The following is a 24,713-nucleotide window of genomic DNA, read 5'->3' on the forward strand; positions in this document are numbered from 1 at the left end:
ACTCAAACAAGACCGATGATGAGGGGAGGTTCTGTCATGATTTCTCCATTGCCTATGACCTCACTCAGATTGTTCAGGAACCTACCCGTGTGCCCGATAATGACGGCCAGTATGCGAGCCTACTAGACCTTTTTCTCACAACTTGCCCTGAACTATGTTCAGTTTCTGTTCTGTCGCCTCTTGGATCTTCCGACCACTCTGTTGTATCAATTAAGATAAAAATGAAATGTAATAAGTCCCCAGACGTACCACTTCATCGTACAGTATATCGATACACTAAGGCTGACTGGGATAGCTTCCGTACATTTATATCTGATCTACCTCTGCATTCCATGTTTAAAAAGGATGTGTCCTCTATAGTATTAGACCTAACTGAATGGTTAATTGTAGGTATTGACCATTTCATACCCTCTAAAAAGTTTCAGCAAAAACCTAACAGCCAGCCATGGTTCTCTCCAGAATGTGCTGCTGCCATTGCGCACAGAAATCACTTTTTCCACTGCTTCAAACGTAATAGATGTATGGAAACTAAAGCCGTTTTCAGGACTGCCAGCAACCATTGTAAGAAAGTAATAAGGAACGCAAGAGAGTTGTATGCTCAATCTGTTAAGTCCAAAGTAGCTGAGCAGCGGCTTGGTTCCCACCAGTTTTGGCAAATAGCAAACAGAATCCTGAACAGAAGCGTGTGCTCCATCCCAACTATTATCAATGGACCTGAGGTAATCTCGTCAGCATCAGACAAAGCCAAACTCTTTGTCAAGAACTTTGCAGCTAATTCTACCCTTTGCGACCAAGACCGCCAACCCCCAATATTTCCTCCTGTATCAGAAAACACGCTATGTGATATACGTATATCTGTACGTGATGTTGCCAAGCTAATCAAAAACCTTGATTCCAGTAAAGCAACTGGCCCTGATGGTATTCCAATTATAGTACTCAAAAAACTTCAACCTGAACTAGCGCCCATACTTACAAAACTGTTTAAACGTTGTCTTAAGGAGAATAGTTTCCCATCTCCCTGGAAAATCTCATCAGTATGCCCTGTATTTAAGAATTCAGGTGATCGCTCATCCCCCTCTCAGTACAGGCCAATAAGTCTCCTGTGTGTCATGAGTAAGTTGCTAGAATCTGTGTTAAATACAGAAGTAATCAAACATCTCAACAAAAATAACCTTCTTAGTGACACTCAATATGGTTTCCGTTCTGCTAGATCTACAGCAGATGTCCTTACAGTTATATCGCATAGGATTAGCAAATCTCTCGACAGTTATATCGCATAGGATTAGCGAATCTTTCTTGGGCAATTGCTCTTGACATATCTAAAGCCTTTGATAAGGTATGGCATAAAGGTTTACTTCATAAGATCGCTAGCTATGGTATAGCTGGAAAAGTCTTCTCAATTATTAAATCATTTCTTTCTGATAGGTTCATAAGAGTAGTAGTTGAGGGGCAAAAATCAGAAGCTCACAGTATTAATGCCGGTGTCCCTCAGGGATCCATCCTGGGCCCAACTCTTTTCCTGATCTACATTAATGATCTTCCAAATCATATCCTTACATCATTTGTAGACATTTATGCTGACGACACTACCATTTATGGTACCACATCTAAGACAGTAAACGAGCAAGTACTCTCCAATTCTCTCTCCTCTGATCTTGAGCATGTAGTACAATGGGGAAAGGAGTGGCTGGTTACTTTTAATGCATCTAAAACCAAGCTTCTCTCTTTACATCATCAACATTTTAATCCACATTTGTCATCAATTGAAATGAATGGCTCTCGTCTTCAGGAGGCCTCAAGTTTTGACAAGCTTCTGGGCTTGACCATTACTCCTGATCTTAAATGGAACACGTATATCAAATCTGTTGCCAAGGCCGCTGGAAAAATGGTGGGATCTTTCTATCGATCCAGTAGATATCTCACTGCTGATGCTATTCTCTATCTATATAAGAGCCAGGTACGTCCAAGGATGGAATACTGTTGCCACATCTGGGCAGGAGCTGCTAGAAAGGACTTGTCCTGCCTTGATAGAGTTCAAAATAGATTTCGTAGCCTCGTAGGAGATGTCCTTTTCTCCTCCTTACAACCTCTATCTCACAGAAGAGATGTTGCGAGTTTGTCTCTGATGTATCGTTATTTTCATGGAAAGTGTTCAACTGAGCTTCAATCTATGGTCCCCCCTCGCCAAACTTTCACAAGAAACACTCGTCTAGCTGTAAACACTATCAATAATTTCCCCCACTCTTTATCTGTGCCTAAACCTAAACATAGATTCCATGAACAAAGCTTCTTTCTTAGAACTGCACGCCTGTGGAATTGTCTTCCGTTTTCCTGCTTTCCGGCTGACTACAATATGGTTGTGTTCAAGTCTAAGGTAAATAAGTTCTTGATGAGCCGTTCCATATAAGTTATTAAATTTACCAAATTTTCATTACTAATGATTACTATATTGACCAACTTCTACTGTACACTCTTTAACCCTTATCTTTGAGTGGCCTCTGGGCCTTGATAATGTGGTGATGCCTTTGTAAAAAAAAAAAAAAAAAAAAAAAAAATATATACCCATCTCAGAGGCAGTTTTGTCGGGGAGGTCATTAATAAATATTAGGAACAATAGAGGTCCAAGGATAAACCCCTGAGGCACTCCCGCATTTATATCACACTGTTTAGATGTACGACCGTTGAGGACAACCTGGATTTTTCTCTTATCTAAGAAGGATTTAATTATGTTAAGTATTCTACCAGTGATACCGTATTATTTAATTTTCCTGAGGAGACCCTTGTGCCATACCGTCAAAAACCTTAGATATATCTAGAGCTACCGCTCTGCCCTCCCCCGCTTTGTCCAGTGAATGGTATATACGTTCAGAGATTACAGTGAGGATGTCAGCTGTGGAACGGGCATGTCTAAATCCATATTGTTTGTCAGTCAGAAGTTTAGCATCTGTAAGGTGATGGACTAGAGCATGGTTAATTATAGTCTCAAATATTTTGGCAAAAAGTGGGAGGAGGCTAATGGGGCGATAATTTGATGGGTCAGTTCTTTTGCCAGAATTCTTGAATATTGGTACCACAGAAGCAGTTTTCCAACAGCCCGGAAAGCATGATTCATTAAGGCATTGGATTACTTCAAAGGATGGCTCATAAAGAACTTCACGTTGGACTTGAAGACAATCATATTGTAGTCAGTTGGAAAGCAGGAAAATGGAACAGAGTTCCACAGGCGTGCAGTTCTAAGAAAGAAGCTTTGTTCATGGAATTTACGTTTAGGTTTAGGCACAGATAAAGAGTATGGGGAAATTGAAAGTGGTTTCAACTAGACGAATGTTTTTCGTGAAAGTTTTGCAAGGAGGAACCATAGATTGGAGCTCAGTCGAGCACTTGCCATGCAAATAACAAAGCATAGACCCTTCTAAAAAGATGTTTTTCATAAATTGAAAAATTGAAAATTCTGTTTTTAAAAAAAAAGAAGAAAAAGAAAAAAAAAAAGAGAAACACTATGTTTGTGACAGAATGGGTCAGAAATCCTGTCAGCTATCCAACATTTTATGCCAAACACACCCATATCAGTGAGTGCACTTTTAAAGGTTGATGCTCTCGACACAAAAATTGACAGATGTTTACAAAACTCAGCTGCGCCCAAATCATTTGAGACTCCAGGTGCCTAAAAGGTCAACCTTGTATGCTGGCAGCTGAATTTAAAAAAATAAACGTGTGTTGTTGGCATCCTTTTGTCTAGATGAATGATGAAGAATCACACCTGAAGGTTGTCATGAGTCGTGGCAGCTGTTGCTGTGACTGAGCAGACCGATGCGAGAGTGGCAGATTCTGCTGCACTTCCTGCAGGGATACCCTCCGTCGGGCTCTGGCGATGCTGTCCTTTTTCTCCTGCCTCTCTTCTCCTCCTACGGTTCATTTCTTCTCTTCTCGCTCAGTCGGACATACTTCTTGACTTTGACCCTCCAAGAGTCACGGTCTGCAGCACGGTTTATATTACCAGATTTTAAGTCCCTTTTGCGCACATCCTTAAATCCGAGATGTGGTTTACCGGTTGGTCTGCTGCCGGTTGAGAGCTCCCTATACAGGATACTTTGGGGATTCGGCCATCCCGCATGCGAACGATGTGCTCTAGCCAGCACAAACTTCTCTGAGATTGCACAGATGGAAGTGCTTAGTCTGCACTCTTGATGCGTGTAGAGGGTCCATGTCTCACTGCAGTAGAATAAGATGCTGAGGACGCAGGCTTGATAATTCCTCATCTTTGTGTTTATGGTCACCATGTTACTCCATGCTCTCTTGGTCAGGCGGGCCATAGCTGTTGTTGCTTTCCCCATGTGGGTGTTTAGCTCAGCGTTCAGTGAAAGGTTGTTATAAATAATGGTGCCTAGATAGGCAAAGTCATTCACCATCTCCATGCAAGGGACGTTGCTAACATCTTGAGCCATGACATTTGTTTTCTGGAGGTTTATTGTCAGACCAAACTTGTTGCAAGCATGGACGAGACAGTCAATGAGTTGTTGGAGGGTTCCCTCAGAATGGGCCGCTAATGCTGCATCATCTGCGAATAGCATTTCCCTGATGAGGGCTAAGCGGACTTAAATTTTGGTATGCAGACGGGCCAGGTTGAAAAGGCTTCCATCTTCTCTTGTGCGAATACAGACACCAACTTAAGTTTCATGAAAAACGCATAGTAGCAGAAGTGAGAAAAATATGCCAAAAAAAGTTGGGGCAAGAACACAGCCCTGTTTCACACCACTGAGAATGGGAAAAGATTCCGAAAGTGATCCATTGAATTTGACAGAGCCCTTCATGTCTTCATAGAAAGGGGTTATCATTCTCAGGAGTTTGGGGGGGGGCATCCTATTTTTTGTAGTAGCGTGAACATACTTGATGACGTTATTTTTATTTTTTTAATTTTTATTTTATTTATTTTTTGTTTTCAAGCAAAATGAACGAAAGCCCCAAAATGGATGAATCCAGGAGACGTGTAAAAGAAGGCGGATCGAATACTGAAATGGAGATTAACTTCTTGCAGTTGTTGGACTCTGTGAGGAAGGCTGCCTTTGTGGTTGGAAGTGCTTTATTAATATTTGCAGCTGCCAGGAATACAATTACTTGGTAAGTTATATTAAACCTGCATGATTGACTTTTTTGCTGCAGAAAACAGTTCATATGCCATTGTGAAGCTATGTGCACCATGTTGACAACCATTGCCCCCCCCCCAAAGCCGTTGTGTGTCATGGTTTTCTATTAGACTTCATCTGCTCTCTTTCTGTTCCTACGTATGACCTTAAAAGTTAGTGCTGTGGACTTGTTCCTTAGTTTGAAATTCACCTACCGTGACAATCTGGCTATAGTAGGGTGTATTCCAATTCTTGGTGTAGCTGTTTATTTGAACCTGGAATCATAAAAATTAGTCAGTCAACTTATAAGATGTATAGCAATAACATACTGAATTTTCAAGAGTCTACGACAATTGTAAATGCCTGTACAAAAATGTTTGGAAACTTATTGAAGGAATCCATTACTCTCAGATCCACTTTGGCCCGGAATTATTGATACCTTTTTATGGCATCTGGCTGTCTGAAGACATGTGCATCTTGACCAAAAATGTGCCGAATAAGTCAGTTTTTTCTCCTTTTTTGCCAAACTCAATCATGTTTTGCAAAATAAAAAGTAAAAAAAATTTCGGCACTGTTATGGACTGAAGATAAAAAAAAAAAAATTTCACTTAATTTAATCGAGTTTTTTTTTTTTTTTTTTTTACAGCAGAAAAACACATTTTTATGATAGCACGTTGAAGGTAGACATCTTTGAATTTTTTTAACACGCCACGGGGAGATAACTCAGTTTAGAGCGGCGACACTCCCTCCCCATCTTTAATACTAGTTTTTCTTCCTAAAAATCGAAACTTTTGCTTGGTATCATGGCAAATTTTTTTTTTTGACTGTAAAAAAAAAAAAAAACTACTTGATGAAATTAAGTGACATTTTTTTTTCGGAGACCAACATTCCATGATAAATACATACAATATAAACTTTTTTTTTTCGATATTTTCATTTTTTAATGTCTTGATTAAACTGTACAAGTACCAAGAATTATTCTCAGTGGTGTCTAAAATTGGTTGAAAATCCATAGTATTGGTATGAAAATATTCAAATTTGTCTGATCTGTGGTTGTTGCATGGTTGAGTCAGTGTGCATAATTATAAGTTAATTTGTATAAAGGTTTTGAAATTACGAGTTCAACATGGCGTTTGGAACACGCTTTACCCGTTTTCAAAAAAACAAAAAACAAAAAAAAAAAAAAAAAAAAAACACAAGAATAAAAAAAAAAATGCACAATTTGCTGTAATGTGATTCTTGTGTATTTTAGGCACATGCAACGTTTTTGGGGAGCTTCTGGTGATTTCTGGCAGAGAACTTGGAACAACATTTATTCATTTTGTTACGAAGATGATTTAATTGTTGGCGTTTTTGGTAGGTAATTGCATAATTATTTTCTTACGATTGTTATTCTTATGACTAGTGGGGAGACACCCGACCTTACTTGTCATAAAATATGCTTAAATATATTTTAATTAATTCACACAGACATTAGGTACCGGCAGCAGCCTGAAAAATGAGTGGAATTTGTAAAAAATGGTCAACTTTAGGTTATGTTCACCAGCCTATATTTCATTTATTTGAATTTGTTTTTGGATAAAATATATATTAAATGAAAGAGTAAATTTTTGCCATTCGACCAATAAAAAAACTATAAATAGCATCAAATTAAGCAAAGCATGATCTTTATTTACGTATAAAAATTACAACAAATATAAAGAAAAAAAATATGCGAAATTCTTTTTAAAATTTTTTTCTGATTTAATTTGCTTCTAGTGAATTAACTATTCATAATAACCATGGCAAACGTGATATTAAATTAAAGTTTATTCAATTTCCTATAAAATGGTGCTAAGAAATTGTACCTAGCTTTATTCGCGAAAATGCGCAATGCGAAAGAAAATTGACACCTCGGGAGTCTTTTGGACAAAATTGCGTGAATACTTATTATTACGGAACTAATTCTCTATTGAATATTATATATTAGTACTTATTTTAAAAGTAAAAAAATGACTCAAGTGCCATCAGCTAGAATCAAAACCAAAACATTTAGTGCTTCAGCCATGTTGCCTACCATTTGAGCTAACACGACAGATAGATAAAAAATGTTTAAATTGAACTATTATAGCTAATGATTGAATTTGCTCATGAATAAGACTAATAAAAATATTATTTGCATTCATCGGATACTGTTCTCATCTTGAGTGTTATTTTCACAACATTTTGGTTGATATAACCTCCAACCTTCTTCAGGTGTATCTTATCGAACTCGTGAATGTTTCTGTCGAATTTGGGAATATGGATAGAATTTTGAGCGGAACCCTTTATTTACTTCACGGGGGTAGTATGCTCTTGTTCCATCAGCCATGAATGGATAGAGTACCGAAGTCATGGCTGATGGAACAAGGGTATACTACCCCCGTGAAGTAAATAAAGGGTTCCGCTCGAAATTCCGTCCAAATTCACAAATTCAACAGAAACATTCACGAGTTCGACAAGATACACCTGAAGAAGGTTGGAGGTTACATTGACCGAAACGTGAAAATAACACTCAAGATGAGAACAGTAGTTCGAAGAATCTGAATAATATGAATAATTAATCCTCATCTTAAAAATTTAGAAATGTCTATTAAGATATTTCGGCATTGTGACTTGCAAAGGGCCAAAATACCAAAATCTCAAAACGGGCTTGGCATCCTGTCTGTACTATCACTTCACTCGAGGCACTGACCAAATCAAGACCCAAAAGTAAGAGCACCTACCTTATTTTCCTTTCTCTTAAAAATTCAGAAATGTAATAAAAATATGTCAGCAAGTTGAAATGAATTTTTTGCATTTCAAATTGCTGACATATTTCTGTACATAGTATTCATCCAAACAAAGAATTTACGTGTTATAAATATTGGTGTATGATTATTATTTCCTGTTAATTTCAGTGTTATGTGACCAGTAGTTTAAGAATTTATCGATTAAACGCACACACAGATAAATCTACTGTTTTATTCATAAAGATGATTATTAATTATAAATGCTATGAGCTCATCAGAGCACATTCGATTAAAGTATTCGCAAAACAGATGCAAGGATACAAAATTGCAAAAACAAAACCCAGCATTAGTCAACAGAAAAGGCCCAATTTTCCTCCATGATAATGCCCGATCACACGTTGCTAAACCGACCCTGCAGAACTTGAACAAATTGGGCTACAAAATTCTGCCATACTCTCCAAACCGCTCACCTACCAACTACCACTTTTTCAAACCTCGACAAATTTCTGCGTGAGTAATGCTTCAAAAACCTGAGCAATATCAAAAACGCCACCAGAACACAAGATTTTTACGTTAATGGCATAAAATACACTTGTTTTGCGTTGGCAAACGTGTGTTGATTCTGATGGTGCCTATTTCGATCGATAAATTTTGATTTTAGCCGAGATATATTCATCTGAATGTGAAAGTTAAAAACCACAAGAACTTTCTTGCCAACCTGATATATATAAAAGAAACTTTGTCTGTCTCTACCAAACTACTCTGTCAATCTTTGGTCTACAGACTTAAAATTTAATACATAGGGGATTTAGACCTGGGGAACAAATTTGATTTAGTTTCTAACTGGTAAAAATAGCTGTTCATGGGTCAAAAGATTGGACCTTGATAAGTTTAAGTCAACTAAACATATTACTTCTATACTTGTGAAAATATATTTTTATACTCATATTATGTTGATTAATCAAACTATTATTCTCATCTTGGATGTTATTAGCACAACATTTCTGTCGCTGCAACCTGCGGCCTTCTTTGGGTGTTTCGAAAACATGCTTCTTTTTCTCTACTGAGGAAAGGAGAGTTGGCTCTGCATTACAAGAATTCAAACCGTTTGTTTGAAGGTGGGTCCGTGGTTCATAAAGAAGACTCAATCACATCTCATCTCCAAAATTCAGAATTGCATATATTTATACTTTTTAAAAAAATTATTTTTTTAGTTTTGATATGCGTACGGATTTAGCTCAGATGGTAACAAATAATGCTGGAGAGTTATGTGTTTTGGTTTCAATTCTAGTTGATGACACCCAAGTCATATTTTTTTAAAACTTTTAAAATCGCTACTCTATATTTGGTACAATATAATAATCAATTGTCTGAAATCTGCATAAATTTAAATATATTTAAGCATATTTTACGAATGGCCAACAAAATTGAATTTAAACTCTGTAAATTCAAATTTACAACAAATTTTTTATTTGACAAAGAATACAAGTTGAAAACTTATTAAAAAATTTCTTATTCCATAATCAACTTTTATACAAATATCCCTGAGTGGCTTCCGGGCCTTGATAAGTGGTGACCACTGTGTAAAAAAAAAAAAAAAAAAAAAAAAAAAAAATATGACTTTCATAATTTGTAGTTTTCAGTTTCTGTGCTAATCAGCAAAATTATAGCCTGCATATGAATATAATTTTGCTAACTAATTTCAGTATTGACACACGAATCCAATTTTTTCAATTTTCAATACTAATCAGATAAATTTCTGTACAAAACATATCTAAGAACACTGCCAGACATATAAATTAGCTTTGTGCGAAATTTGCAAAAGATAAGCTCAATCGTTTCGGAACCTATCAGGAAGAAACTCGCATACACACACACCACATACAAATTGACTTTATATATATATATATATATATATATAAATAGTAAGTTATAAAATATATATGGCAAATAGAACTTACTACCTAGCTCTACCTACATATTGAGCATTGTTGAAGTAAATACTGAAAGTTTACGCACAAATTTATACTTTCGTATATTTATTTGATTAAATGAAGTAGCCATATATATATATATATATATATATATATATATATATACTTATATGTAATATACTGAGTTTGTGTAATTCAGTAAATTTTCATATACCAATAGGTTTTAAGCCAAAAAAGGTTAACTTAAGGATTAAGCTACAAAATTATCACATTTTATAATTGAGCATTTATATACTGTGTGTGCAAATCAAGACTTCAAGACAAGGTGTTGATGGCAACAAAAAGTGTATTTGATTTTACGTTACAATTGTTTCAATGTCCAGTTCAACAATTTCAAGCATTATATCGTTTGAAAATTTTCAAAAACCAGCATTTCTTCAGACTTTATGAATAAACACACTTTTGGCAATGTAGCATTTTTTGAATAGAAAGAAAAAAGAGGGGGGGGTCCCTAACGGAAAAAACATGCGAGAAACATTTACCTTGGTTGTGATTACGGAAAAGCCCATTTTTTTTCCCATTAGGGATCACCCCTTCCCCAATATAATGCTTGAAATTGTCGAACTGGACAGTGAAACAATTGTAACATAAAATGAAATACACTTTTCGTTGCCATCAATATCTTGTCTTGAAGTCTTTATTTTGCACACACAGTATATATATATATATATATATATATATAATTTTCACAAAACCAAGACAGCAAAGGTTGGGTTGATAGTAACAAGTAGTGTATTTCATTGTTTGTTACAAATGTTTTGTGACCATTCGGACAATTTCAAACCTTATCATTTGAAAATATTCACAAGAACGGCCTCTCATTAGACATAGAAAAAAAAAACACTTTTTTAATGAACAATATGGAATCCATTTCCTTTTTAATGAAAAACTATACGATAAAAGATTAACCTACATTTCTTCCTTCAGATGTTTTTCCCAGAATGACATTTTAATAATTTAAAAAAAAAATAAATAAAAACATAAAATTCCAATTGCAGATATTAAGAATTTTAAGCCCAAGCCTTTTTCTTCTCTAAAATGACTGAATTCCATATTGAATGACCCCCAAAAATTTATATGCTGCCCCTTTTTTTTTTTCTTTTCCGATTTCTCAATTCCGTTTCTGCAACTATTTTTTTTTTTTTGTTACAGGTACTTCCATCTTCACAATTATTGTCTTCTGGTTGGCAAACAGTTTCCTGATATTTTTGGACATTACTGGAAGCCCCTCGTTCCTTCTTAAATACAAGGTGCAACAAGACAAGAATTGCCCTGTAAGTTGATTCGGAAAAAAAAAATTCTTTAATCTGTGAGAACTGCTCTGATGTCTAGTAACTGCCTTTTTTTTTTTTTTAAATTGCTCCAGACAAGGCATGAAGCCACTTGATGTAAGGAACTAACAAGAACAAAAGATGAGTAAAAATTAATACTTCAATATAGCCACTCTGATGAGCCGTAGACGATGAAACACGTGTCAGTGGATAATTATGTTTTAAAAACAATACATATACCGCTCCCATTTGCGGGGATCAAATTTATCAAAAGGAAATTTATTTTCTCAACTTGCATTTAGGTAAAAATGCACTTTCGTATAAATAATTTAATTCATTCAAAAAGTATCAAAAAACAAATAAACATCTGCTTCAATATAAATATATATCCAACAATCCTGAGGTTGTTTGCACAGCAACTGAGAAAGCTAACATACTTGCCCGTCAGTTTGCGTAAAACTCTACCTTGGACCCAGCAAGCCATACCCTCCCTGATTTTCCTCTGCAGACAGAAACCACACTAGATGATCTGAAAATCACCCCTTCTCAAGTGCATGATATCATAAAAAACCTAGACGCCTCAAAAGTATGTGGACCTGATCTCATCCCGGCTGTGCTATTAAAAAATGCTCCAGTTCTCTCTAAACTCTTTAACAAATGCCTTAACGAATCTTGCTTTCCTGGCTGCTGGAAAACTGCTTCTCTGGTACCAGTTTACAAAAACTCTGGCGAAAGAACTGACCCATTAAATTATCACCCAATTAGCCTCCTCCCTCTTTTCGCCAAAATATTTGAGTCCTTAACTAATCAAGCTCAAGTTCACCACCTTACAGCTATTAAACTTCTGTCTGACCACCAATATGGATTTAGGCAAGCCTGTTCTACTGCAGATATTCTAACTGTAATCCCTGAATGTTTATACCAAGCATTGGATAAGGCAGGGGAGAGGATAGCAGTAGCCCTAGATATATCTAAGACTTTTGACAGGGTATGACACGATAGTCTTCTCATGAAAATAAAATCCTATAGTATTACTGGACGAATGCTTAGCATAATTAAATTCTCTTAAATGAGAGAAGAATCCAGGTTGTCCTCGATAGGCGTACATCCAAAAAATTTGATAAAAATGTGGGTGCATCTCAGGGATCGATCCTTGGACCTTTGTTGTTTCTGATATTCATAAATGACTTACCTGATAAAATTGTCTCTGAGATGGGTATATTTGCTGGTGACACCACGCTCCATAGCAGGCACGTGGGGAAAACCAATGAGCACATATATAAGGTAATGGCAGAAACCCTAGAGGCTGTAGTGGAATAGGGTCAAAAATGGATGGTAACGTTCAAAGCTGCCAAGCTTGTTACCTTTAATAATTACATGAAACATTTCCAATCCCAATAGCTATGGCTAGACATACATTACCTGATAGTACTTCATTCAAGCTCCTTGGCTTAACGTTCACAGGAAACACGAGTTGGAATAGATACATCGAGATCATTGCCAAGCCTGCTGCAAAGAAGGTGGGCTCTCTCTACCGTGCTAGAAAGTTACTTATGCCTGAAAGTATCCTGTACCTCTACAAAGCCACCATTCGCCCATGTATGGAGTACTACTGTCACATTTGGCCTGGTCCATTTGCTACTAGACTTTCGCTCCTGGACAGGGTCCAAAAGAGAGTCACCAACCTGATAGGTCCTGGATTGTCATCTAAGCTTCAGTCCTTGTTCTATCGACGAAATGTTGCATCCCTCTGCCTTTTTTACAAGTATTTTAATGGTGGACGCTCTTACGAACTGCAAGCCCTTGTGCCCCCTTGACGAAAATACCTCCGATAAACCTGACAAGCAGCGAAGTCCCATTCCTACACAGTAGAGATCCCTAGATGTAGGAAGGCCTTTTAACGCTAATTGCTTCTTCCCCAGAATTGCAAGACTTTGGAATTCTCTTCTGGTTTCTTGCTTCCCCAACTGTACTGGCATGCAGAAGTTCAAGTGTATTGTGAACAGACGTCTTTCTGCTAAACTCCATACACATTAGGTCCCTGATAGTAGCCCCCTACATCAAAGTGGCAATGTGCCTTTTTTTGGGTGAAAATGTAACAAAACAAAAAAAAAAATTATGAAAATAAAATTTGAAATACATTTCCTAACACCATATATATATTTTTTTTAATTTTTCCAACAATTTTTTTTTTTTTTTTTTTTTATAAATAAATCATTTCCTAACACTGTAGGGAGACGTCCATAGTATTGCAAGTGTAATTAATGTAAAATTTCATTCTAAGAAAAGAAAATAATTATCCTAGTTATAAGATTTGATTTGACAACTTGGTGCAAGTCTATAAATGGTCCACAAGTAATCTTTTTTGCTATAAAAATCTGAAAAAAAATCTTTATTATGTACGTACTTGTGACTGCATGAAAATGTCATATTCCAAAAATTACGTAAATCAATCAAGTAGTTTTTTTTTATTTAAGAAAATCAAATATTATGAGACATTTTATCGAAGAAAAATTTCACGCCATCTTGTTTTTGAATGATACACTGCTAGCGACACCTATTGAGAATGTTTGGAATATAAGACCAGCAAGGGGCAGACAATCGACTTTCCACACTATAGAAAAAAACTTGGAAAATTAAGACATAAGTTTTCGAGGATGTTGAAAACGAAAATAACGTTTAAAATTCCAGCAAACGAGTAGTTTCCAAGATATGAAGAATTTTATGTAAATTGAGTGCCCACACGTTGACGCTCCTCCAAGAAAAATTCGGCAAATGTGTATTTCAGCGGCGTAAATTCAAGTTTTATACTTATGGTGGCCATAAAGTGGATGATCATTATACGTTAAATTATTATAGAAAAGTGATCCTTCACTTTCTTTGAACTAACATTTCATGTTCTACTGAACAACAAATCATGTGGCTTCCAACTCTACAAGAACTTGTTTATATTGGACTTGAAGACGACCATGTTGTTGTCAGCTGAGAATCAGGTCTGTGGAACAATGTTTCATAGGCGGACGGTTCTAGGAAAAAAAAAAAAAACCTCTCTCACTCACACACTCGCGTGCACACACACACAAAACACAACACACACAGTTCCTTTTATATATTGGATGGTTCAACTTCACTATAGTGTGTCTACCGACCCAATCATGTATTTTTGAACAAACCCGCCGGGAAATTTTTTTAAAATCTTTCAAAGAAAGCTGTAAAATAAAAAAAAATAAAAAAAAAAATAGGGAAAAACATTGTTACGTACTTAAGTGTCATGTTAAAATTAATATAACTTCAAAAAATGGTCCAGTAGAAGATGTGCTATGAGCTGATTTCCAGAAAAAACTGCAGTAGATCAATAAAAAGCAAGATGGCCGACCTAAAAGATAGTGTCATCGGATTCTGTGCAAAGCGACTTAAACCATAGAATGCAGTTATCTCCCCCTGATTTTGATCTTCTAAAGGGTTAATTTATAGTGAGAAATTACAACTTCAAATAATTCTGTTCTCATGAAATAAAAGATTTACGATGTCGTTTCGTAAGTGTTAGATATTATAATCTAGGTAGCATATAAAAATGAGCGAACAAGCTGAGAAGCAGCCGGAAAAAAAGCCTTTGGCGGACATACAGAAAAAATGCACGCACACACAAACACACGTTTTGGCTTTTATATATATAGATTATTTTTCTACAGGACCATTTTTCGTAATTTTTGGAATTTATACTAATTTCAGCAAAACACGTAGGTATGTAATAATGCTTTTCTCTGAAATGTATTTTTTTTTTCAGACACACTATAGTAAAGTTGCACCTCATTTCACCATTATTTGCTTCAGTTGTCTGCCCATTACATCTCTTCATTGTATTACCTCCTATAAACTTAAATTTCCTATAAACTTAAATTTCCTATAAACTTTAATTTCCTATAAACTTTAATTTCCTATAAACTTAAATAGATGGTTGATATGCCATAAACCAGTACAGAGTGGAACGATAAAATTGTCGTCCTAAAGAAAACAACACTACAGCTTTATTTTAAAACTTTTATTGAAAAAATCAATTCAGGTAACTTGATTATGTAGTAGAGCTGACATCTATTCAATGTAGTCGCCTTCAGCCTCAATCACCACCTCGATACTTGGAACTGGGAGCATGCTTTTTCCACAAGCGTCGGCGGAAGCTCGGTGAATACTCAGCAGATGCAGCGATCAGGTTGGCGTCGGTGTTGTGGGAGGTCATGTCAGTGATGTTCTCAATGTATAATCAATCAAAGTAGTCCAGCGGGTTCAGGTCGGGGGGAGAGGGTGACCACTGAGAAAGAGAACAAAGTCGTAGCACTCCTTCTGAAGCTAAGTCTGTGTCTCTTTGGACTTGTTGGCCGGCGCTGAGTCCTGCTGCCACACCCAGGATTTGCCAGCAGCCACAAGTCTAACGTAAATAAGTTCTTGATGAGCCGTTCCATATGAGTTATCAAATTTACCAAATTTTCATTACTAATGATTACTATATTGTCCAATGTCTACTGTACACTCTTTAACCCTTATCCTTGAGTGGCCTCTTGGCCTTGATAATGTGGTGATGCCTATGTAAAAAAAAAACAAAAAAAAAACATGATTGCACCATGGGGATCACCACACTCTTCAGCACATCCAGGTACACTTTGGTGTTGACTTTCAAACTGACTTTGAAGATGTGAGGTGGCGCGATGTGACGCTTACTTGAAACCACACCAAAGACCATAACCATAGCCAGAAACTTTGTTTTCATCACCCTGGGTACGTCCCTATTATTCGTGGCAATCTAGTGATTCATTTTGAAGGTGCTGGCAATGGTTCTGTTGTCATAATTTGGATTGGTAGAGAGCATGAGTTGCACAGCGGCACATCTCCGATCTCGCTCGTTGAACATTGTGTCACTATCGCTCTTTGGACTTGTACACAACTGGCCAACTAGTAAATGGTCTGCAAAAAAAAATGAAACCGGTTTTCATCAAATGGAAATGGAATCATGTCGTCTTTTCTAAGGCGACAATTTTATCATTCTACCCTGTCCATGCACTCCCAGTGGCTTGTTGAGTGCTATAAACATTATTTTCTTTATTTTTTTATTTTACAGCTTTCTTTGAAAGATTTTAAAAAAATCTCCCGGCGGGTTTTATTCAATCAATTCATTATCGGCTTTCCAGTAAGCTTCTGTAGTTTTGTGGTGATGAAATGGAGAGGTTGTCCAACTAACGGAGACTTGCCGACATTCCAGTGGGTTCTTCTCGAGATCACAATCTTCAGTCTCATCGAAGAAATCGGCTTCTATTATTCGCACAGGTAACTACATCATCATTTCTATTACTAGTAATGGGACGATTCCAAAATGACCGAAACGTTGCACAAATAACACTCGAGATAAGAACACTAATCCGATCAATACAAGTAATTGAAACAATCAGCCTCCGTCTAAAAAATTCAGAACTTTAAAAGAATTTGTATTTCACTTTCTTAGATTTCTTGAGAAAGTTTGGAGTAAAAGTCGGTTGATTATTCACACAGATAATATCATCATCATCATTTTCTATTACTAGTGATGGGGTGATTCCAAAATGATCAAAACATTGCACAAATAACACTAATCTCAGTGGCTCTCCCGCAATCAATGTTTATAGGACTCAGGAAGTGCACAACAAACCACTGGGAGTGCACCTCGCCCTGACTAGAGAAATAAAACTAGAATCAGATGACCAAGCCTTTATGTGCTTCAGGCTAAATATGCAACATACTTGTATTTTCTTTACCGCTCTCCCTCAACCCAGGACTGGGCCGTAATAAACAAAGTCTATGACAGCGTAGATATAGCACTCTCCCTCAATACTAGCGCACAAGTACATGTATTTGGTGACTTCAGTGTCCACCACAGTAACTGGCTTGGATTCTCAAATTACACAGACATAGCTGGTAGCACAACACATAGCTTTGCTATATCCCATTCCCTATCTCAGACGGTTACATTTTCAACATGTTTCCCAGACCAGCAAGAGCAACATGCCTCACTCCTAGATCTATTTGTCCTGGATATGATCTTAAACTATATCCAATGGTGAGGCCCCAGCTTGTGGGCTTTGGGGAGTGTGGAGCCACCCTTTAATTGCCATTGCTCCCAGGTCCACTCTGATCCGGAGTGGTAGTACCTGTTAGGGTCTCAACTATGGGTTAAATAGAAACCGACTTAAAAAAAAACAAATATACTCTGTTCCGTCTGCCTGCTTCCCACCGGACTACAACTTGGATGTGTTCAAGTCCCATGTTAACAAATTCCTAATGAACCGCCCCCTTAAGAAAACACTTCATCAAATCTCCACACTAACGTAATGTACTTGCAATAACCTTATCCCTGAGTGGCTTCCGGGCCTTGATAAGTGGTGATCACTGTGTAAAAAAAAAAAAAAAAAAAAAATTGTTCTTCAAAATCTTTGGATTCGGCATTAAATAACCCAAAAGGGTTGATATGCCGTAAAACAAAACAACCAACCAACCTAGATCTATTTCTGACAACAGTTCTCGATGATTGTACAACAAATGCCCACAGCCCACTCGGGAATGCTGATCACGCTTTAGAACAGAATACAGAGCCAGTAACTCTTCTCTTTTCTTTTCCAAACGACAACCAACATGCCTGAAGATGGTCAAAGGACAATCCAACTAAAACGTTGTATAAAATGAGAACAATAGTCGGAATTAATACAAGTAATATGAACAATCAGACCTTATCTCAAAAATTTAATTTAACGCAAACAGGTCTGTTTCTCTGTGTACAGCTCATCAGTGCAGCTAAACAGCAAGTGCTTCAAACTAGGATTGAAACCTGACCGTTGAGCTGACAGTCTACACGTCTACTTCTGCTCTATGGCCTATTATTAAGTATATCAAGGCGCAGTTTAACCACACTATCATACTTGCTACGCATTTCCACAAATTCAAGAAACTTTATTCTCATGGATGAACCACATGCTGAACAATTCTATTTTGTTGTAATATATATATATATATATATATTTATTTTTTTTTTTTACTATAATAATTAAATACCTACAGACACTAGTGTTTCATCCTTTCGGGATTCTTCAGTGCAGGGTGTCACGATTACTACCAGTCGAACGATTCGAACCCCGCGACACGAGACATCTCTGGCTCGATTAGCGGAGGCCGTATCCATTCGGCTACTATTAACCGTGTGAAATAGCGTTGAATTTTTAAACATTTTAATTTAAATGTTCATTACGTCAGGCAGACAGTGATCAAATCGTTATACGATGATCTACGCATAAGAGCTAAATTGACCGACTTTTTAATTCAACTGAAAGTGCTCAACGATAAGAAACGAATTTCTTAAAGGGGCTGTCATAATTTTTTTTTTTTTTTTTTTACTATAATAATTAAATACCTACATAAGAGAGCGTTTCCAGCACGTATCCAATGTGCAATCAAGGCACTGAACGATGAAGTAATGTCAATGCTTAACATAAAATAACCTAAACATAGATGATATTCATGGACAAGGATATAATGGGACAGCAAATATGAGTGGTGTTTTATCTAGCGTAGCATAGATTTATTATGACTTATCTCCCTTTTGCTGGTGTAAGATGCTTTTATTTTTAATTTATTTTTTATTTTTTTTATTTTACTTTCTTGGATTTCTTGGCTGCCAAGAAAGATAGGAGTAAAAGTAAGACGAGTGCAGGTCAGGCTGATAAGATTATTACTGGGGACCGCTTGGTCAAGACATGAATAAAAGATTTAATATCTCAAAGTGTAGTATCTGTTCTTCAGATGCTGCACTTCTATTTCTTGTTCTCTTTCGGTGGAGGAGAAATCCTTCACGACTGGGACAATTTTTATTTTTGTACCTTTTCTCCACGTTAAAAAACGACCCTGGTGTCTAACTCTGTCCCGTGGGGAGGCATAGTAAATAGGTACAAGCATCAGTTGTTGAGGTTCCGTCTTCTTATCTTTTTATTGTTGTGTGACCACGAAGACGATCATTGGACTACAGGATAAGCTAAGTAAATAACAAGTTCAGAGATAAATTTTGCAAACAGTTTTAACACTTTAAAATTATACAGGTTGGTAGAAAATTAAATTTCTATGTATTTGGTGGAAATTGTGTAACATAGCTCAGACGCGCATTTGCAAATGCATTCAAAATGTCACGTTCAAGACGTCACCGGTAGGGGAAAAAAAGATCACGTTAGACATGGAAATGACGCTTGAGAAGATGATTGCGTGGGTGACGTCATGATCGTAACAATGAGGAAATGTCGTTATTAAAAAGAAAAAGCGATTTGAAGTTCGTTTCTATTTTTTATCTACTTTGCGACTGAGCCTACAACGTGTTGGTTCCTGGACAACATTACAATTGTAATTTTTTTGTTTGTTTTTTCGATTTCTCAGTTGGTAACTATACTGCATGATTGGCAAACCGATGTATATTTTGAAGTCTACTAAATTTTGTATTTTTATTTTTAGGCTTCTACATCATCCTTCGCTATACAAATACATCCACAAAATTCATCACGAATATACGGCCCCCGTCGGAATTGTCTCCGTGTATGCTCATCCAATCGAACATGTACTTAGCAATATGTTGCCGCCGATTATTGGACCGATCATGATGGGATCCCATCTTGCTACAGCTTGGCTTTGGTTCGCGTTGGTACTCACGTCAACCACGGTGGCACATAGCGGATACCACTTTCCGTTCTTGCCGTCTCCGGAAGCTCATGATTTTCACCATCTCAAGTAAGTTGCTAATCCATCATCACATAAAAATAAGGGTTAATGTCGTGGTCATATTTTTCTGCACGAGAGAACTTGCACAATTTTTTTTTTTACATAGGAATCACCACTTATCAAGGCCCGGAGGCCACTCGAGCATAAGGGTTAATGAGTGTAGAGTAGTCAATGGGAGTAGTAAACCTAAGTAGTGGAAATTTTGTAAATTGGATTACTTAGGGGGATCGTTCATCAAGAACTTGTTTACATTGGACTTGAAGACAATCAATTGTAGTCAGCTGGAAAGCAGGCAAATAGAAACAGAGTTCCACTGGCGTGCAGTTCTAAGAAATAACCTTTGTTCATGGAATTTACATTTTGGTGTAGGCACAGATAAAGAATGTGGTAAATTATTGATAGTGTTTTCAGCTAGACGAGTGTTTTTTGTGAAAGTTTGACGAAGGGAGACCATAGATTGAAGCTTAGATGAGCACCTGCCATGAAAATAATGATAAAGCACAGACAGGCTTGCAACATTTCTTCTGTGGGAAAGAGGTTGCAGGAAAGAGAAAAGGGCATCCCCCACTAAGCTACAAAGTCTATTTTGAAATCTGTCAAGGATGGATAAGCTGCTTCTAGTAGCTCCTGCCCAGATGTGGCAACAGTACTCCATCCTTGGACGTACCTGGCTTTTATACAGGTAGAGAATTACATCAAGAGTGAGATATCTACTGGAGCGGTAGAAGGATCCTACCATTTTTCCAATGACCTTGGCAATGGATTTGATATGTGTTTCATTTTAGAAGATTTTCCACGTATTTGTGGTGATAAGTTTCTTGACCTTCTTGTTCTGCGACATGAAGGTTGTCTTAACGGTGGGGGGGGGGGTCGAGGATGTATATCTCCCTGTGTTACCCGTTGTATTGTGAATTTCCACTTCTTCATCCTGCTAGCTGAGTGACCTCATATTGATGTTCCATTTGGCCTCCCTTGCTTCCTCAAGGGGTTGTTTCTGTGGGAGCAGGGCAGATTTAAGGTGCCTGGAGTGGCATAATAGTGAGCCATTCACAATTGCATAGATCTCAGAGATTGTGCCTCAGGATGGTCTGATCTACATGAAGCCTTCATCATTAGTAGCAGCTATTTGTTGAGCAGCACTATTGCAGGTGCTTACCCTGAAAACTGAGCACAGCAAGACAGCAGTTTCATGCAAAATCTTGGATTGTTTGACCCAGAACACACAGCAGAAAGGCACAGAAACAACATCGCTACGTTTATTCCATTGAAATATTCTTCAGGTTAAAGTTCATTATGCATTGCGAAATGTGCATAAAACTTAAAGGATAAATGTAGGTATTCAACGAAATAAAATTATTAAAAGGAAGATAATTTTCAGTATTGAATTCAAATTGGATTCAATGACCTGCAATGGACTAAATGCAACAAATCCTAAATAGGGAGTACCACGACACCAACGCATTAAAGAACATAAACACTATAATCTCCTCATTCCACAAGCATATTATTTCATGCAATAACATAACATCTACGTTAGTATCCTTGCCTCAGTCAGAAACCTTGGAAATCTCAGAATTAGAGTGCTTCAGCAATTCTGAGATTTCCAAGGTTTCTGACTGAAGTTATCTCCAAACACAAACCTTCCCTTAATAACAGGCTGGAACTGAGCTCTCCCTTCATCCTTTGACCTCTAATAACAAGAGAACTCATAGTAACAACGATATACAAATTATAAAATATAAAAAGAAATTAATAATATATAATCTAATAAAAAATAAATATAAAATGAAAAAGAAAATTACTACACACAGTAACATACGCATAGACTACAAAGTACATAGAAACATTACGGTAAACAAAGAGATGAGATTATAATACGAACATATAAATAGATACAGACAAAAGAGCATACGATATGAGATAGAAGATAGATAGTAAGATACATATATTAATACACACACATGCATAAAATTTATATTTAGATTTCATATATGTAGACACCAGAACACTATTCTATTCATTAATAGCACTAAACTCATTTAAATTAAAGAATCAGATGCCCCTCCATGGGATTAATGGACTATCTCATGATGTCACTTCCTCTAGTGAGGTCACTTCCAGTATCGAGACCGGTGCCCGGCAGTCTGAGATTGGCACGCAACCAAGCTGGACGTGTGCAAATGTCCTACCGTTGAGGAATGGATATGCTCAAGTAACTTTGCCTGTAATTTATGTGAACATATGTTTCGTTCCTAAAAATCCTTTGTTCCTTCGTTTATTACCATTTAACCCCATAACATAAACAAAGAAAGAATATTATAGCCACAAAGTATAAAAGAAAATACATGAAATTAAGCCCAGTTAGTCCCTTTACACATTAATACAAATAAAAATAGAAAATAAAAACATAAACAACAAAAAATATATATTTATAACAAGTTAGAAACAAAAAAAATAATAATAAAAATTAAAGAAATAAAGCTAAACATAGTTATCTTCCTTACACCATAAGTTACCCGGATTTTTACTGCAATACTATAAAAAGAAAAATCTTAGCTGCGTCGCTAGTTTGAAACAATAATAATAATAAAACAAATAAATAAACAAAATACATTAACATAGTGGGATAACAAATTTTACCATAAAAATATCTCCTAATAGGAAAAAAAATAATAATAATAATAACAAATTGAACAAGATTAAAAAAATATGGCCAATAGATATTAATAACAAGAAAATATCCCCAGTTACCTACAGTTTTAACTAGACACATCTTACTGCGGTTCTAACCTCTATCTGCGCTCCTGGTCTCTTTCGCCATCTTGAATATACTTTTATTTTCTTTTTGAAAAGGGAGGTATTTCTCTCGAAATTAATCAAAGTTCCATACCACCAACGGACTTTATATACATCGGATATACCAATAACTTATTATTATTTATGTAATGAGAGGAGTGATAAATGAATAAAGTTAGACATTTCTTTACTCAACATGCCCGTCTATTTGTTTCTTTGTTTTTCCTTTCTTTCCGCTTGTGATTCTGGTCCTTTCCGCATTGCCCTTGGCTTTTAAAACTTCATTATATTCCTTTACCAGCAATGCTTTAAGCAAACTACCATTTACTTTTATATTATTATTATTATATATATGTGTGTATGTGTATATTAGTCACTATCTACTGCAACTTAAGACCACTATTACATACACATTCAGTCGTGATAATAAAATGCTACATTACATCCTACAAGCAACACCATCACAATTACAATATCTTCAGAGGAAAGAGTTCTAATTTTTCTCTATAAATATTAAGCTCTTCCACCACCACCAGTTGACACCGGGTTCAATTCTACATTTTCCAACTATACTGTGATTACACTGACCGTAACTTGCTATTAGCTATATAGACATAACATAATCTTTCCAATTAGCGAGACCAAAATAACAAATGCTCCCTTGACAAAGTCCACGCATTCTGATTGATTAAGACCTTACAATTCTATTGTTCCAGATTTCTGTACTTAAATGAATGTTTAACCAACAATTAAAATATGGCATCGCAACAGAATATTTTTTGCCCGACAATGCATCTGATTACAAAAAACAACTTCTGTTTTTACATAAATTGGCATTACTAATTTATTCGATGTAAATCCTAATTTATTCGATGTAAATACACATTACTAAAATGCTACTTCTCTAGATATTTATTAATATAGATACATTTAGTTTTTTTACATTTTTAATTACTTGTGTTTCTATTTTTACACATTCATATTCAATTCCTTTACGGTTTGTGAGTATGTTTTCATTTCAGCATTCATGTTTACAGTCTATATATTTTTGTAATCAATTACTACTTATATTTTATATATTACTAGCGAGGGGTACCTGGCGTTGTCTGGGTGTTTGGAGGTGTGTGGGGGGGGTAAAAAAAAAGTAAGTATAAGGATCGAACCCAGACCGTTGAGGCAAAGTTGTAAATTAAAGTGTGAAAAAAAAAAAACGTGTGATGTTAACCATTGCCCCACCGCGAGATGCTAACGGAAACACGTTTGAATTTATTTAATTAGTTGGATTTAGCAGGTGCCCGTTTTAAATGAGGTCAAGTTTTGACTGCGGGATAGTATTCATTTACTGCTGAATGCTTTTTTTTTCCCCCCGAAGATGTTATAGGAAAAAGACTAAGCCACATGCAGCGAGCAACAGATATTGAATATTTATCTTCCCGAAATCGAGCAAATTAAATAGACAGGCGAGCTTCGTTGTTAACTGAGATATTACGACTTGTATGTGATATAAAAAGTTTTAAAAAGTTGTGAACCGACCGACCGCTTCTCTGAAAGAAGCCTTTTGTAGACACACAGAAAAAGCGAACACACACACATACATACATACATTTTCACTTTATAGATAATTTTTCCCGTTAGTTTGTTTACACCATCATACCTATCCGATTCCTTTATGGTTCGTCGATGTGTGTGTTGTTGAGCGTTCCTGTTTACAGTATATTTTTATAATTTTGTAATCGATTACTATTTGTATAACAATAATTTTTCCCGTTTTGCAATTAGTTTAGTTTTAACACTTACTACGAAACAAAAAAAAATACATTTCTTGTACTATCAAATAGTAAAACATAAAATACATTAAATTATTATGTAAGTGTTAAAACTAAATTACAAATTTTGATTAAATTTGTTCAATTATTGGATAATACAACAAAAATAGGTTTAAGGCTCCTAAAATTCGTACTAGAATTGTCCGTAATAATAACATTAATAATAATAATAAAA

General features: G+C 36.1%; 1 protein-coding gene across 2 annotated transcripts in view; it reads left to right on the forward strand.

Annotated features, from left to right (window-relative positions):
• The window catches only part of LOC145259094 (fatty acid hydroxylase domain-containing protein 2-like), a 59,234-nt gene that overhangs the window by 29,319 nt on the left and 5,202 nt on the right, over window positions 1–24,713 (forward strand). For both annotated transcript variants that reach the window (XM_080116744.1, XM_080116743.1), the window contains 5 exons: window positions 4,945–5,118; window positions 6,376–6,479; window positions 11,020–11,141; window positions 16,252–16,457; window positions 19,653–19,925. In XM_080116744.1, coding sequence (XP_079972870.1) covers window positions 4,949–5,118; window positions 6,376–6,479; window positions 11,020–11,141; window positions 16,252–16,457; window positions 19,653–19,925 — 875 coding nt within the window. In that variant the 5' untranslated portion in view covers window positions 4,945–4,948. The remainder of the gene's footprint in view (window positions 1–4,944; window positions 5,119–6,375; window positions 6,480–11,019; window positions 11,142–16,251; window positions 16,458–19,652; window positions 19,926–24,713) is intronic.

Source organism: Euprymna scolopes, chromosome 34 (assembly GCF_053919585.1).
Source record: "Euprymna scolopes isolate OS-2025 chromosome 34, ASM5391958v1, whole genome shotgun sequence".
Taxonomy (NCBI): Eukaryota; Metazoa; Mollusca; class Cephalopoda; order Sepiida; family Sepiolidae; genus Euprymna; species Euprymna scolopes.